At 38.4% G+C, this 17,753-nt stretch overlaps 1 protein-coding gene across 1 annotated transcript; it reads right to left on the bottom strand.

Annotated features, from left to right (window-relative positions):
- Positions 1 to 5,185: 5,185 nt before the first annotated feature.
- Positions 5,186 to 6,381, bottom strand: sox32 (SRY-box transcription factor 32). The gene is made up of 2 exons (XM_053342732.1): positions 6,066 to 6,381; positions 5,186 to 5,874 (listed from the first exon to the last, which is right to left on the bottom strand). Exons 1-2 carry the CDS (start codon positions 6,379 to 6,381, stop codon positions 5,186 to 5,188), a joined length of 1,005 nt encoding a protein of 334 aa, XP_053198707.1.
- Positions 6,382 to 17,753: the final 11,372 nt, after the last annotated feature.

Raw genomic sequence — 17,753 nt, 5'->3', positions numbered from 1 at the left:
TCAACCACAAACTCTTCCTTTTCTTTTCTTTTAAGCCAGAAAATGATATAATTACATGTTTCCAGCTCCAGCAGGAGGAGAAAGAGAAGGAGGATAAACTATGCAAACCCTTTTTCTCTTTAGCTCATCATTTCTTTAGGAGTATCTCACTTCACGGCACTTCCTGTTTGAGTTTCCTCCTTCTGCTCCAGACAGGGCAGACGTTCCCGCAGGATAATACTCGGATGAGCATTATCTGCCGACAGCAGCCCCCTAAAATTTACCCAAACTTGCACTCAGCACAGGAAACTATCGATGACCTCTGTGCAGGAGGTAAGACAAGACTAATTATGGCTCCGTGAAATCTCAAGAATGCTCCACAAGAGAAACTATTTATAGGTGGAATATAAACTCCAGTTATGCTCATTGTCAATATTAGACATACTGAGTTGGCATATTTACATATTTAATCTGTAACTAAGGAAAGTATTTTATGATTGAGGAATGTTTGATGTTGGGATTCCTCACATTCTCCCCGCTGTGGTGATAAGCTCAAACATGTGAGCATATTTGTGATATGAGCCGCGGTAAGTTGGAACAGTTACTGGAAATAGATGACGTCATCCAAATAAATGACATGTTCAACATAGTTTTTGTTGCATCTGTTTGAGGAAATGAATCAAAGGCTGTTAGAAAAAGAGGAAATCCTGACATGTTTTAGAGGTTTTAGCTTCAACTAATTAAACTACATGCAGCTTTGGGAGGGTTGCTATGGCGATGTGATAGGTTAAGGATTACTAGTTACTCTGTTTAACCCTCCTGTTGTCCTCGAGTCAAGGAAGGAAGTTAGGAAGGGAGGAAGAAGGAAGGAAAGGAGGGAGGAAGGAACGTAGGAGCGAGGGATGAAAGAAGGACAGAAGGAAGGGAGGAAGGAAAGGAAGGAAGGAGGGAAGGAAAGAAAGAAGGGAGGAAGGTAGGAAGGAGCGAGGGATGAAAGAAGGACAGAAGGAAGGGAGGAAGGAAAGAAAGAAGGGATGAAGGAGGGAAGGAAAGAAGGACAGAAGGAAGGAAGGAAAGTAATGAATGAAGGAAGGAGGGAAGGAAAGAAGGACAGAAGGAAGGAAGGAAGGGAGGAAAGAAGGACAGAAGGAAGGAAGTTCATGTAGATTTTGGAATATAAAATAAAGATATTTGATGAATAAAGTGGGTTTAATTGGTACTGTGACTCCATTTAAGCTCCATGTGTGCTCCTAATAAGCCCACACCATGATTTATTTACTAAATATATATAAAATATTGATTTCAAAGAATTAAAAACAGCAATATATGTATTCAGTAACATGTTAAATATTAAAAAATGAGGAAAAAACCCTCCTGAGTAAAATCTTAAAGGTCTATCAGATCAGATTGTGTTCTATGGTTGCTATAGATACAGATTGTGTTCTATGGTTGCTATAGATACAAGTTGTGTTCTATGGTTGCTATAGATACATGTCGTGTTCTATGGCTGCTATAGAATTAAAAACAGCAATATATGTATTCAGTAACATGTTAAATATTAAAAAATGAGTTAAAAACCCTCCTGAGTAAAATCTTAAAGGTCTGACTTCAGATGTAACCTCCTTTTTATAATCTCCAAGTAATTACTTTTATTTTGAAATTAGTAGTGTTAGGGAGTCTTTAGTTACTCCATTATTTAAAAAAAGGAAATAATTGGCCCATCATCATCTTCTTCCCTCTCTCTACTTTCACTTTCAGTTGTTTTTATATCATTTAATAAACCAGAAGTCTGTTAAAACACAACCTTGTAAATATTTAAATCTCATAAAAGCAACAAAAGATAATCTGCTCGGTCCAGCTGCCGTTTCCATCGCTGTTTATTGTTGATCATATTTTCACCTGAAACGCTGATATCATCCAGTTGTTTTTCCTTCAGGAAGTTCCTGCAACTGGCCATTAATTGTTGCTGAGGAGGAGGAGAGGAGAGGAGGGGGAGAGGGAGGGGAAGGAGGGGAGGGTTAGGGGAGGAGGGGGGGCAAAGTTTGAGAAAAACAAGTTGAACTAAAGGTTTTTCTTCTCAGGTCACAAAAAAAAAAAAAAAAAAGGTCAGATTGTGTTCTATGGTTGCTATAGATACAGATCGTGTTCTATGGTTGCTATAGATACAGGTTGTGAAGAAGCAGGAGTCATTTTCATTTTTTATATCTCAGGTTAATGTTCTGTTCTGCATCACGGCTCATTATTATGTTGTTTTTTTTGCATTGCGATGTCGTCGTCTTGGGAATTGAACTGACGTCAGATTTCTTCCGTTTATTCAGGTGTCGGTTTTGGACTCTTCACTTTCCTAATCAGCTCTTCTCCTACTAAACGAGGTCGTCCTTCCTTCAGCCTCTGTGCTCCTTTTATTTCCTACCAACACACACTTTAAGTCCGCTCTCCGCTGCACTGACTCATAACATTTCCCCCCCTCTCCTCTCTCTCCTCACACACACACACACACACACACTCACACACACACACACACACACACGCACACACACGCGAACACACACACTCTCTCACACACACACACACACACTCACCCCCACACACACTCACACACACACACACACACACTCACACACTCACACACACACGCGCACACAGACACACACACACACACACTCACTCACACACACACATACACACACACACACACACACTCACTCACACACACTCACTTACACACACACTCACACACTCACACTCACTCACCCACATACACACACACTCACTCACTCACACACACACACACACACACACACTCACACACACACACACACACACACACACACACACACTCACTCACACAAACACACACTCACACACACACACACACACACACACACACACTCACACACACACACACACACACACACACACACACACTCACCCATACACACACACACACACACACACACACACACACACACACACACACACACACACACACACACACAGACTCATTTCCCAAGGATGCAGGGGACATATTTTAGAGTGTGGATGGGTTTGTTGTCGTGCTCAGCTCCACCTGTTAGTTGGAGCATCTCTGGTATTCAGCTTGAGAGAGACCACGATGACGCTAACAGGAAGTTTACAGGAAAAATCACTTTCAGCAGCACGAGGCCCGTTTGTGATGAAGTGTAATCACAGTGATGTAAAGAATGTAATAATACACTCACCTTTTATTCTTTTTTAATTCATATGTTCTTTGGGTTTTAATTTTGCTCTTTTTTATGCTTGTATGTGTAAAATCTGTTCGCTTATTAACCTTTGTGTCGTCCTCCCGGGTCAAATTGACCCCGTCTGTTTTGACTGTTCTTTCTTTCCTTCCTTCCTTCTGTCCTTTTTTCGTCCCTCCCTCCTTCCTTCCATCCTTCTGTCCTTCTTTCCTTCATTCCCTCCCTCCTACCTTCCTTCCTTCCTTCCTTCCTTCCTTTCCTTCCTCCCTTTCTTCTGTTCTTCTTTCCTCCCTCCCTCCCTCCTTCCTTCCTTCTGTCCTTCTTTCCTTCCTTCCTTCTCTCCTTCTTTTCTTCCTTCCTTCCTTTCTTTCTTTCCTCCCTCCCTTCTTCCTTCGTCCCTCCTTCCTTCCTCCCTCCTTCCTTCTTTCCTTCCCTCCTTCCCTCCTTCCTTCTTTCCTCCCTCCCTCCTACCTTCCTCCCTCCCTTCTTCCTTCCTTCCTTCTGTCCTCCTTCCCTCCCTCCCTCCTTCCATTCCTCCCTCCTTTCCTTCTTTCCTTCGCTCCCTCCCTCCGTTCCTTCTTTCCTTCCCTCCCTCCTTCCCTCCCTCCTTTCCTTCTTTCCTTCCTTTCCTCCCTCCTTCCTCCCTTCCTCCCTCCCTTCCTTGACTCGAGGACAACAGGAGGGTTAAAGTGTTAATAAAGTTAATAAATGCCACAAAAGCTGAATATTATGAAAGTATACAAAGTTTCTGATCATTAATAGCTATTAATATGATAAAGCTGATGTTATTCTGTTATATATTTGTTAAATTAATAGTTTTTAACAGTAAAGTACAGTCATTGATGAAGTGATATGTCTAATATTTGCAATTAATATTTCATTGAAAGCCAAATTGAGGCAGAAAAACAGCAACAGTTGTGAATATTGATCACTTTTCATGCTGATAACTTAATGTGCTGCAACTCTACATTGAAGTTAACAGGAAAAACTCTTCAAATGTCCAAAAATATGTAGTTTATAAACACTTGCCTGCACATTAGATCATGTTTCTGTATCTTTTATGTGTCTATTTGTCATTTCCTACTTTATATAAGCATCTCTTTATGCACTCATATGTGTAAAATGTTTTATTTGTTGGGTTTTAAACATTCCTGCTGTTCATAAAAAGAGATACTTGAATACAAAAAGAAGCTTATTTCACTTTAATGAAGACAAATCTATGCAGAGTTTTATAGTTTTAATGTAAATGAACATCTCAGCTACTTCATAGAGGCGAATTATTATAGGAATAAAGTATTACATGTTGAGTTCTTGTTGTCCAAAGGAAATAAAAAATGCAAAAAAGAAAAGAAAAGAGAAACATTAAAGAGGTTTTATCCCTCGCAGCACCTGACCCGAGTTAGGCGGCTTCAGTTTTATATCTGTGCAGGACAGAGTTCAACCTCGAGGCTCCGACACAGAAAACATGGAGCGGGGAAGTAAACATTCAGCTAAATGGGTAAACATTTGGCAGCCAAAGTCAAATGAGTTTGGAGATATGTCGATTTTTGGGCATATTTTTAGAGCCTTTGTGAAAATGTTTTAAAATGAAACAGGAAGTTGGGAAGTTTATGCCCCTGGCGCCCACCCTATTTCCCTCTGTCAGCCAAGAAAGACGCGAGGATGGAGATAAAAAAAACAGTGTGTCAACAGTTTGACTTCTGCCAAAGGGCGGGAAATATAGCTCCGACATTGTTTAATGTGTCAGATACTTCTAAATGTTAACTGGAATGTAATAATGTTGGTTTTTAGTGGTTTAGTGTGTTAATCTCAGGGTGCTAATGGATCCAAATAAGGAAAAAAAAGCTTTATAAGTTGAATTAAAGTTATTTATTGATGCATTATAATCACATTGAAATCAACAATATACACTTTCATCACTAAATTGCACTTTCCTTTATGATACACTGACAATAATTTAAATAAATACATGGTTTTAGTTGTTTCTATGACAACGAGCGGCCCTCTCTGTGGTAGCCGCTGGGATCCACCGACTCGGGCCTGCTGTGAGGGTTCGGACCCAAGTACTGTTCGAACTCGCTGCGGTCCAGATCGTACAGCATGTCCAGCTGAACCTGCTCCAGGTAAAACTCCAAGGAGGGTCCAGCAGAGCACATGAAAAACCTTGATTCCACTTGATCTACGTGTGGAGCTGCAGAGGTGGAGAAACCGTACTGCTGACCCCCGAAATAAGGATGAGGGTCTGCAGGGTAAGCAGGAGGGTTTGAGTACAACACAGGCTTATTAGAGAAAGCTTCTACTGCTGCTGCTGCATCTGGGAAGACTGGAGTGTTTGTGTAGCTGCTGTGCATGGGGGCAAAGTTAGCTGGAGAGTTTGGGAAAGCAGCAGGTGTGTTTGGGAAGGGGTGCTGCTGGTGCTGGTGCTGGTTCTGGTGCTGATTCTGGAGCAGGTGGGTGAGGTTGTAAGGAACGCCGAAGCCCGAGGTGCCGCAGAGCGATGGGTGAGCGGCCGGAGCTTCTGCACAGCGAGGGTTGGAGCTCTTCTTTAACTGCTTCCTCCTGCGCGGCCTGTACTTGTAGTTTGGGAAGTCGATGGTGTGCTGGACCCTCAGGCGCTCGGCCTCCTGCATGTACGGACGCTTCTCAGCTAGAGACATGGCCTTCCAAGTCCTTCCTGCAAGGGGGCAAAGGGGCAAAGTGGGGTTAATTATCTGCAGTATACACTTAAATATAGGAACCATGCATGAGCTGAGATTAAAGAGGGTAAAAGAAGAGTAGTGCTCCTAAATATTTAGCTTTTCTTCTGATGTTATAACTCAATTAAACACTTATTAAATCACGTGTCAAGGTTTGTTAAAGTCTTACCGAGTATTTTGCTCAAGTCTGTGTTCTCCAGATCTGGGTTGAGTAGAGCCAAACGCCTGCGCTCCTCTTTGGTCCAGATGATGAAGGCGTTTAAGGGCCTTCTGACCCTCTGCTGCTGTGTAGAGGAAGAGGAAGAGGAGGATCTGGCCTCGGGGCTGTTGCAGCTGGAGTCGGAGTTCACGGACAGCGGGCTTGAGGGGCCTGAACTCGGGGAGCGCTCTTCAGTCATCTGCTCCCCGTCTGCGGAGCTCGAGTCTTCGCTCTCCAACATGTTTGGGCAGAGCTGGAAAGCGGAGGGCGCGTGGCTGAAACGCATGGCTGCTGCAAGATGGTGCTGATGGTGTGATGACGGTGCAAGCAAGGCCGCAGTGAGTCATCCTCTCTGGTGGTGCACAGTGACGGATATATGCGGCCGCTCCGCCAATAGGAGGCGAGGAGGAGTGGATTTAAGGTGTGAAATCCAGGTGTTTTCTCGGGTCGGCGATAGGCCTATCTGACCCCCCCCCCCCCCTCTCTCCCCTCACTCCCCTCCCTCCTCTCCCCAATCAACGACCTCACGAAACTTCAGCCTGGAGGGAGAGTCTGTAATATGCCTCACACTTCGGCTGTTATAGATCCACATAGATAATAAAATGCATTAAGCCTCATTGATTTGTAATATATAATAAACCCATGGTATATTATTTAAGATTACATGCATATGAAACACTAACACATCAGCTTCATATTAACCCTTAAACAGGCAATATGCACCAGGATAAACATACATATATACATTATTTAATACCTTAATAGGTGCAATGTTTCCTATAGTGGAGATACAACTCATAAAATATAAAATATACCAAATATTTTTAAAATTATTTGTGGAAATAACTACTTTTTAGGTGCAAATTAGATAAGTAGTAACATCAAAATAAATAAATAAAGAATGATTTTAACATCTCATTTTCGCACTTATGGCTGTTTAAGGGTTAAATAAACTGATGAAAGTAAAATCTGATTTTTTTTTAAAGTATTGAGAGTAGAAGTTTCTTATTTATTATGTCATAAAAACACATTTTTGACAGCTCACATTGTGCATATTGTGTATTATAGTGCAGCCTAAATCTGGTTTCCATTTAAAACCATATTAGGCAAATTACAGCTTTAAATGAGAGAGAGAGAGAGAGAGAGAGAGAGAGAGAGAGAGAGAGAGAGAGATGGAATCTAATCAATAGGTCTTGAAAGGCAGAGGTATTGATAGGTGAACATCAAAGTGTCCAGGAGGCAGGGCTGGTTACTAATTACATTGTGGCTCTCGGCTCTTATCGGCCATCCACTGTCTCTATCAAAGTGCATTTTACAGGACTGAAACAAACATGATCAAGGAGTGTTTATTACACGATTACGGCGCACAAATATTTGCCTAACATACAAAAAAGAAAAAAAGAAAAAAACCCTCTGATAGATCTGTACAAAAGCGTGGGCGTTGATGAGCTCACTTTAAAGACATCACACACATGAATCCTGACTTTTTTCCTTTTCTTATGTGCACCAAAAATAAACGAGGAGGAGGAAAAAATACACCGAGGAGCCTTTAAAATAAAAAGGAAACAGCAGAGCAGACTTTGGCGTCAAATCAAAGAGACAAAAGTGTATTGAAGTCAGAGATACAGACTCACAGAAACTATCAGTGAGGATCCCTGCGGTCCTCCTTCAGACTTCAGACTATGATTTATATCTCTATTATTTTCCCACACTGTATGTCTTATATCTGAAAATGTTTCAACTTCAAAGACTGTAAAGAACATCACAGATTAATTAATTTAAGGATAAAAGGTGTTTTACGAGTCATTTTTGGGCACATAGGCACGTTTTTTGGAGCAATTACGCATATTATAGGAAGGTAAAAATGGCATGCAGTACTAAAACAACTAATTATAAGAGATTATTGGATTATTATAGCAAGAAATACATATTTACTATAACGGATCTGGAGTAAAAAGACACTAAAATGAAGGAATTACATGTAATATTCACTCCTATTCAAGCGCCACTTTCTCTCTTTGCACATATACGCACTTTTTGGAGCAATTACGCATATTGCAGGGAGGTTAAAAATGGCATGTAATGTAGAAATATCACATTTGAGCACTAAAACAACTAATTATAAGAGATTATTTGACTATAATAGTGAAAAATAGAGTCACCCCATCACATATCTGGAGTAAAAAGACACTCATTCACTCCTATTCAAGCGCCACTTTCTCTCTTTGCACACATACGCACTTTTTTGGAGCAATTACGCATATTGTAAGAAGGTTAAAAATGGCATGTAATGTAGAAATACTACATTTGAGCACTAAAACAACTAATTATAAGAGATTATAGGATTATATTAGTAAGAAACAGAGTCACCTCATCACATATCTGGAGTAAAAAGACAATAAAATGACGACTTTTCAAGCGCCACTTTCTCTCTTTGCACACATATACGCACTTTTTGGAGCAATTACGCGTATGTAAAAATGGAATGCACTGCAGAAATATCACATTTGAGCACTAAAACATTAAATTATAAGAGATTATTGGATTATTCTGGTGAGTAATACAGTTACTCATCACAGATCTGGAGTAAAAAAGACGGTAACATGTATTCACTCCTCTTCAAATTCAAATAAAGTGTTTGAATTGAATTGGATTGAATTCAGGTGCCACTTTCTCTCTTGTCTTTGGCGCGGACGACAAACATTATACAAACAATAGATGCCATTACTGTGACAGCGGCTACGTTGAATCTGCAATACACGGACTGACCTGGCCTGTTACAGGTCTAATACCTGCACCTGCGCCGCTTTGTCCCTGCAGACGAGTCACTTAATGGCCTTTAAATTGCAAATACTGTGTATTAAAGCTCAAAGCAGAGAGTGATAATGCAGAAACTTGCAGAAAACAGTCCAAAAAAAGTCATTAAAACACACGCAGATGTTAGTTTTAGATGGATATTCTTGCGTTAGGGGCGTTTTTTTGTGGACTTAAATGCGTAAATAAAGAGAATAAGATAAGAAATAAGTAAATCAGGACCTAATGGAGCTTTAATCAAAAACCAGGCAGGATCAATAGTGTGTCATTGGTAAATTCAAAGTAACAGAAGTGATTAAGGTTCTTGTTCTTTAAACTGTGACCCTCATCTCCCTTTGACATGTGAACCTTTCAGCTGTTCAGATGGACGCTGATAAAGAGGAGAAGATAACATTATTAGTAAAGAGTAAAATCAATAGTAAAAAAAAAAAAAAAAAAAAGTCTATAAATAAAAGTTGATTTAGTTTTAATTTTTTTTAGAGGATTAAAAACAGAATGAATCAGAAGTTTGTTAGTATTTGGAGGGGCTGTGTATATGTATGTGTGTGTGTGTGTGTGTGTGTGTGTGTGTATTTTGAGGAGGGGGGGGGGGGGGGTGTTTCTCTCACAAGTTGTCAGAATTAGAGGTTGAATCCACATCCTCGGTGTTAATCGGGACGCACGCTCCAATGCTCAGTGGAAAAAGCGCTAATGGATTTAATCAATTAGCTTGAACGACGCAGCGTGAATACAATAACGTTAGTTTCGGCTGACCTTCTCCCTTTCTCTCTCTCTGTATGTGTGTGTGTGAGTGTGTGTGTGTGAATTGAGTCTTCTTAATATTAGACAATGTTACGTATACTGAATGTAAAGCCTGAATATTGCGTAATCACCCTTTTTTCTGTGTGCGTAAAATCACCATAAATGCGCATTATCTGTCTTATTCATTCATTTATTTTAGTGTCATTCGCCCTTTATAAATGAATCCTAATCTTTGAGACATGACAGTAGGGGTATCATTGCATTGTCTCATCTCCCAAAAAAAACAAGCAGCAGCTGAATGGGCACTATATGCTTTCTTTGAATAGGGGATTGTTCTCAAGTGGCTTTCTGATCACAATGTGCCATTGTATTGGACAGAACTCATATATGGGACACTCCTTCTCCTCTTCTTCTTCTCCTCTTCTTCTCCTCATTCGCCTTCATTTTCTGACCAGCGATGGTGAAGGTGGCACAGGTAGAGAGCTAAAGCAGGACAGGAGTGCTTCAATGAGTGGATTTACCTTTGGAGGTTTTGCATGGGGATGAATTTGGATGAACTTTCGGAGCTATTTTGGAGCTTTATATAAAAAAGGATGCAAGCTTGTGAAAGGAAGATGCAATGGATTTTAAAAGGATGCCAACATATAAAACTACTGCAAAAGAAATCACTCTTCTCTTGTGGGTATTTGGATATTTGGTGCAAGGACTTTCTCCTCATTGCAGAGGGGAAAAGATGGAGAAGAAGAAGAAGAAGAAGAAGAAGAAGAAGAAGGAGGAGGAGGAGGAGGAGGCTGATAATGAACCACTGTATTCCAGTCATCCCACTTGACAAGGACATTCTCCTCATTGCAGGGGGAAAAGATGAAGAAGAAGAAGAAGTAGGAGGAGGAGGAGAGCGTCTGGACCTCCTGATAATGAACCACTGTATTCCACTCATCCCCACTGGACTTTTTTTCCTTACAGTGACTCATTCATAAAAAAACTAAATTAAAAAAACAACCCTGACCCCAGCTGCATTGTTTTAATAGCTGAAGGTGTGAATGAGGATAATAATACTGTTGTTCTCAGGTGACCCTCAGCAGGCAGAGGGGCTGTAGTGCATTGTGTTAGTATTGTATGGGCACAGCAGGCAGGCCACAGATATACACTCTCTCTCTTCTCTCTCTCTACACTGTCAGGACTCAGACACCATTCAATGCAGAGGTCTGAGATGTGATGTGAGCCTCCTCCTCCTCTTCCTCTTCCTCCTCTTCTTCTCCACTTTTTTAATCACATGTTTGCAGCAGATTCAACAGTAGACTTATAGGCTCGGAGTCTCCTGTCTAAACAAGCCACCCCTGCCCTGCCCTGCCCTGCCCTGCCCGTCCCATCGCCCCCTACTATACTATACGTCAGGCCCAGCTGAGAGGATTACATGCTACTACTACCCCCCCCCCCCCTCCTCCCTCGCCCCCTCCTCACCTCCCCTCCTTTCGTAGACAGGCTTAATGTAGCCTCATTAGCTGAACACAATGATGCCCCCCCCCCCCCCCCCACCTCAGAGCAGAGATAACACTTACACCGCGGGGGGCTCAGCCAGACTTCAAACAGGAGCTTCTACAGATAGAAGACTAATGCAGGACAGAGCGTGCATGGTGCAGCATTGGAAATTAGAAATTGGAAGACCCCTCCACCCCCCCCCAAAAAAATTATTAGTCAAGTAGTTGATTGATGGAAAATTATTGTCAGATTTGAAATAATTAGGAATTTAAGTCATTTAGGAAGAAAAAAAAGGCAAATTTGCTCGTTTTAGCTCCTGAAAATGATCATTTTCTCTGTTTTATATGACTATTAATTAGATATATGTGTATTTTTAAGACATAGCAGAGTTTTTATTAAAGTTTATTAACTGAATACTGAAAATAAAATTTCACATAGGCATCTTAGCTTTTGGTTCATTACAGTATGACTGATAGAAATACAGAAGGTTGAGTAGTTTTCATGACTTTTCACTATTATTGTGCCTTAAACAGACATTTTTTAAACTGTTTCAATCATAAAAACAATCAAAAAATGAATCAGTTGATAATTAAAGTATCATTTCAGTCATTTAATAAGAAAAAAAGGCATATTTGCTGTTTCTAGTGTCTGAAAATGTGAGGATTTGATCATTTTCTATGTTTTATATGACTATTAATTGAATATATGTGTAATTTAAAGACATGGCAGAACTTCTATTAAACTTTATTTATTGTATGCTTTAATATAAAAGTTCACACAGGCATCATAGCGTTTAGTTTATTACAGTATGACTGAGAATAGGACGAAAAAGTCACATAATTGAGTGAAGTCGAGTAGTTTTAACGATTTTTTAGTATTATTATGTCTCATTTTTAACTGTTTTAATCATAAAAACTATCAACAAATGAATCAGTTGATAATTAATGAGTAATTTAAGTAATTAAAATGCCAAATTTGCTGTTTTTATCTTCTGAAAATGTGAGGATTTTATCATTTTCTGTGTTTTTTATAGCTTTTAATTAAATAAATGTGTTTTTTATTGTTAGTTGGACCAAACAAGTCATTTAAATACATGACAGAACTTTTATTAAACTTTATTTACTGAATATAAAACTTCCCACAGGCATCTTGGCACACTTCTACTTAAATCACTGCTTTAATTTTGACATTTTTATCCTAAATCTGGCGTGTTGAGTTGTGTTTAATGACTTCTCACTATTATTACATCTTTATTTTACAGTTTTAATCATAAAAACAATCAACAAATTAATCAAGTAATGAAAATAACTCTTCACTGCATCCCTCACATCAGTCTTACAATCTTATTTTAATCACTATTAAATCAATAAATGATGACAAACGTGCATGAAAACAGCCAGTAAACTCTACCAGTCTCTACTTCCTGTCTGTGTAATCTCTCTAATTGTGTTTCATGTATCTTTCAGACTGAGACCGGCTAACGAGGCGCTGCAGCTCCACTCTTGCTGAAGAAACAGGCGGCTATTCTTTGTAAATTAGGAATTGTATTCTGCTACTGATAAGAGTCTTATCTGCACAATTGAATTGAATAAAAGTCTTTTATTATTATCCAGACAGTCAGTCGAGCTTTAAAAATGCAACAGCAGGGATTTTATATTATATTGCTTTTTTTTTTTATTCCACTCTTGTTAGTTTTACTTTTCTTTTTTTTTTAAAGTCTTAAATTGTCTCAGTGTCTCAGTCAGCAGACAGACAGGGGGAGAAAAAGGAGGGAAGGAGACCCTTAGCTGCACTTAGCTGTAATTAACCCTAATAATTAACTGGAAGTATAGACTGAGAGCTGTGAGACTCTGTGATATCTGTGTCTGTCTGTCCAGCAGCAGCAGCAGCAACAACAACATCAGCAGTTTAATTAAACAGTGTGAACTCTGCTTAGACTCAGACATTAGATTATTTGGAGCAAAGATTTTAACAGACTCACAAATCTTTTTAGCTAAAGTAGGAATGTCTGTTTTTGTTTCTTCTTCAGTATACTACTTTACAATAAGTCTACCGCTTAAGTGGCTTGTTAATTAGGCTAGTTGAACCCTTTTTAAAATCATTAATATGCTGCTTAGTGGCTTAGTTGCCAAATAGTGATCCCATATTTATCTGTATTGCTAAAATTGTTAAACTCCAATTATGAGTTTTAACACTAAAATAGGAGCATTATTGTAAAATGTGTTAAATATATCAACTTTTATTGATGAATTATTAACATTTATATACTTTAATTTGCTATTTTTGAGAGTTTTTTCCAACATGTGTGAGCTAAAAATGGGAAGAGCTAATATTAGTAACTTATAACCAGTGTTGGGGAGTAACTAGTTACATGTAAAGTCGTAATTTAATTACTAAATAAATGTAAATGTAATCTGTTACAGTTACTGATGAAAATGTTGAGGGTTACATCTGAAGTCAGACCTTTAAGATTTTACTCAGGAGGGTTTTTAACTCATTTTTTAATATTTAACATGTTACTGAATACATATATTGCTGTTTTTAATTCTATAGCAGAAATAGAACATGACCTGTATCTATAGCAACCATAGAACACGATCTGTATCTATAGCAACCATAGAACACGATCTGTATCCATAGCAACCATAGAACACAATCTGATCTGATAGACCTTTAAGATTTTGCTCAGGAGGGTTTTTTCCTCATGTTTTAATATCTAACATGTTACTGAATACATATATTGCTGTTTTTAATTCTTTTAAATCAATATTTTTTTATATATTTAGTAAATTAATCATGATGTGGGCTTATTTGGAGCACACATGGACTTAAATAGAGTCACAGTACCAATTAAACCCACTTTATTCATCAAATATCTTTATTTTATATTCCAAAATCTACATGAACTAATGAATACATTTTACAATGAGAGATAAATGTTGCTTTATAAGAAATGACCTCCCTTATAAATCATGTCAGTACCCATGACAACACAGCTGGACTTAGATTTTGGTGCTTAATGGGAACATTTACCCTAACAGATGAAAACATTGGTTAGAAAACTAGAAAAGTCATCAAATGTAATAAGTAAGTTTGATTAAGTAATTGAAATAGTTACATTACTTATTACCTTTTAAATAGAGTAACTAGTAATCCTATTACATCTCCGTAGTAACCTTCCCAACACTGCTCATAAAATAAGCCTTCTTTTTGGCATTTATAAGTGTTTATAATACACCAATAGATGCTGATATGCTTTAAACTTCACAATAAAACTCCCTTTTAGGCCGTTATAAATATCTATAACTCATAAATGAATGCTTGTAATAAGATGGCAAGAAACATGAAGATAGATAAGGGAATAATTTAACCTATTTAACCCAAAAAATTGATAGAAAATGCAGAAATAATCCAAATAGCGACCGTGCATTGCTGTATAACTCATTCACAGCTGTTAATTAATGGTTTATGAAGTCTTTACAATCTAATTAATAGCTCACTTACAACCAAACTAGTCTTATTTTGAAGTGGTGCCAATTTCTTCTTAATTGTAGTTGAAAATACTCGAGAGAGAGAGGGAGAGCGAACGAACGTGGAGATGTGTCTCTCTTATAAACGATTAGCTCACCGCTGCTCTTTCTCTGCTCGTCTGAGACCTATGATACAAAAATTCAAAAGGATCTGCTGCTTTGAAGATAAGCGCTGTAGTTCTGCCATAAACAATGATTGTGCTTTTTCTTTCCTGTGGCGTGATTTATTTAAAGTATTATGTTGTAAGGATTTGGGCTGGTTTTTCCTGGCAGGGGCGAAGCTGTGTATGTATCCACTACTTCTCTCTCTCTCTCTCTCTCTCTCTCTCTCTCTCTCTGTGTGTGTGTATAGTTTATTGGATACTTGAGATCCAGGAAAACGCTCACAAGACCCCAGCAAGCTAACTCATCAAAGCGTGACCTTTGACCCCCCAGTGTAGTAACAAATTATGAAACTCAAAACAACCCCCCCCCCCAAAGAAAAATATTGTTCTATTTTTGAATAATCCATAAGCTGACTAAATAAAATCTATTCACACAGTTTTGATGCATCATTTCTATCCCTGCCTACTAGTTACTAACATGGCACACACACACACACACACACACACACACACACACACACACACACACACACACACACACACACACACACACACACACACACACACACACACAGAGAGAAAAAGTGGGGGAGACTTTGTATAGAAACACAATGCTGGTACTCTTGTGCACACACACACAAACATATGCTTCCTTTGATAAAGTGTTTTTATACCAGCAGAAATTCTATGGCAGCGTCCCTTAAGACAATATCTGTGTAAAATACCAAAGTTATTTATAGTGAGTGTGTGTGTGTGTCTGTGTGTGTGTGTGTGTGTGTGTGGCATAACAAAATAACCAAAAGAGCAAATAACGGAGAGAGAGAGAGGGAGAGCGAGAGAGAGAGAGAGAGAGAGAGGTCAGTTATGAGGGAGCCAAAAGTTTTTTAAAGCTGAATAAGCAGCAACTGTTTATTATGATATCTCCAAAATCTTAGTTTACATTGTACGTCATAAGCAGGGGTGAAGAAGGTTACTATGGCAATGTAATAGGTTACAGATTACTAGTTACTCTATTTATAATGTAATAAGTAATGTAACTATTTTAATTACGTAATCAAGGCAATGTAACTTATTACATTTGATGACTTTTCTAATTTTCTAACCAATGTTTTCAGCTGTTAAGGTAAATGTTCCCATTAAGCACCAAAATCTAAGTCCAGCTGTGTTGTCATGGATACTGACATGATTTATAAGGGAGATCATTTCTTATAAATCAACATTTATCTCTCATTGTAAAATGTATTCATTAGTTCATGTAGATTTTGGAATATAAAATAAAGATATTTGATGAATAAAGTGGAGTTATGGTTGCTGTAGATACAGATTGTTTTTTAGGTTGCTTTAGATCAGGCATGTCCAAACTATTCCACAAAGGGCCATGTGGCTGCAGGTTTTCATTCCAACCAATCAGGAACACACCAGGCTTGAATCATTTAATCAATTGATCTCAGCCTTCAGACAGTTGATTGGTTGAATCATGTGCTCTTGATCGGTTGGAACAAAAATCTGCAGCCACATGGCCCTTTGTGGAATAGTTTGGAGACCCCTGCTTTAGATACAGGTTGTTCTATGGTTGCTATAGATACAGATTGTGTTCTATGGTTGCTATAGATACAGGTTGTTCTATGGTTGTTATAGATACAGGTTGTGTTCTATGGTTGTTATAGATACAGGTTGTGTTCTATGGTTGCTATAGATACAGATTGTGTTCTATGGTTGCTATAGATACAGGTTATTCTATGCTTGTTATAGATACAGGTTGTGTTCTATGGTTACTATAGATACAGATTGTGTTCTATGGTTGCTATAGATACAGGTTGTTCTATGGTTGCTACAGATACAGGTTGTTCTATGGTTGCTATAGATACAGGTTGTCCTATGGTTGCTATAGATACAGGTTGTTCTACGGTTGCTATAGATACAGATTGTGGTCTATGGTTGCTATAGATACAGATTGTGTTCTATGGTTGCTATAGATACAGGTTATTCTATGGTTGCTATAGATACAGATTGTGTTCTATGGTTGCTATAGATACAGATTGTTTTTTAGGTTGCTTTAGATACAGGTTGTTCTATGGTTGCTATGGATACAGGTTGTGTTCTATGGTTGCTATAGATACAGGTTATTCTATGGTTGCTATAGATACAGGTTGTTCTATGGTTGCTATAGATACAGATTGTTCTATGGTTGCTATAGATACAGATTGTGCTAGTGTATAAATGAAGTATGACACAAATCACTGCTGACATCAGAGATTCTGCTGGAGTTTTTTTCATCTTGAACATGAACAGAATGAGTCTAACAGGTTTTTGGTCTGAATGAGGTCTGTAAAACATCAAATTTAGGGTCAATGAGAAAAAAGAATCCATGTTTATGTTGTCATGGCCTCAAAGAGATAGGAAAAGCACAAAAAATGTTTTTTTAAATAACACTTTCTTGGTGTGGCCTACAAAGGGTTAACTACACATTTATTCTCAGTTAGTGTAACAGACTACAGTTACTTTTATTTTGAAATTAAACTATGTAGCACCATTACATTGTGTCTATGAGTTACTAATATTATACATTTACCATTTTTCTACAAGTCACAAGTGTTGGAAAAAAATAACTCAAGTATATAAATGTTAATAAAGGTGAATGAGGTGTGAGGCTTGTTACTTTATTTGTATTATCTTCTATTTTATCTGGGTATTCTGAATTTTTACCTTTTGTTGTTTTTTTAAATGCTACCCCGGGTGTTTCCTCATTGCAGATTAATGAGAGTTATGGTAACACTTCCTCAGTTCCTGTTTTTATTGAGTCATTATTTATTCATTTGACTATTACTACGTGTGAAATGTGCCATACACAAGTAAAGCCTTATGGAAGTTATGCAAATACTGTCTCTTAAATGTCTTCATGGGGCTTTTAATGCTGCTAAAATACACCGGGGCAAATGTTATATGTATGTGTTTGCCTCTTATTGTACTCAAAGAGGAGGGGGGTTGGT

This window comes from Scomber japonicus, chromosome 21, assembly GCF_027409825.1.
Source record: "Scomber japonicus isolate fScoJap1 chromosome 21, fScoJap1.pri, whole genome shotgun sequence".
NCBI classification, from domain to species: domain Eukaryota; kingdom Metazoa; phylum Chordata; class Actinopteri; order Scombriformes; family Scombridae; genus Scomber; species Scomber japonicus.
Note: the sequence above shows the minus strand (reverse complement) of the source record. Positions and strands in the feature narration are given on the sequence as shown.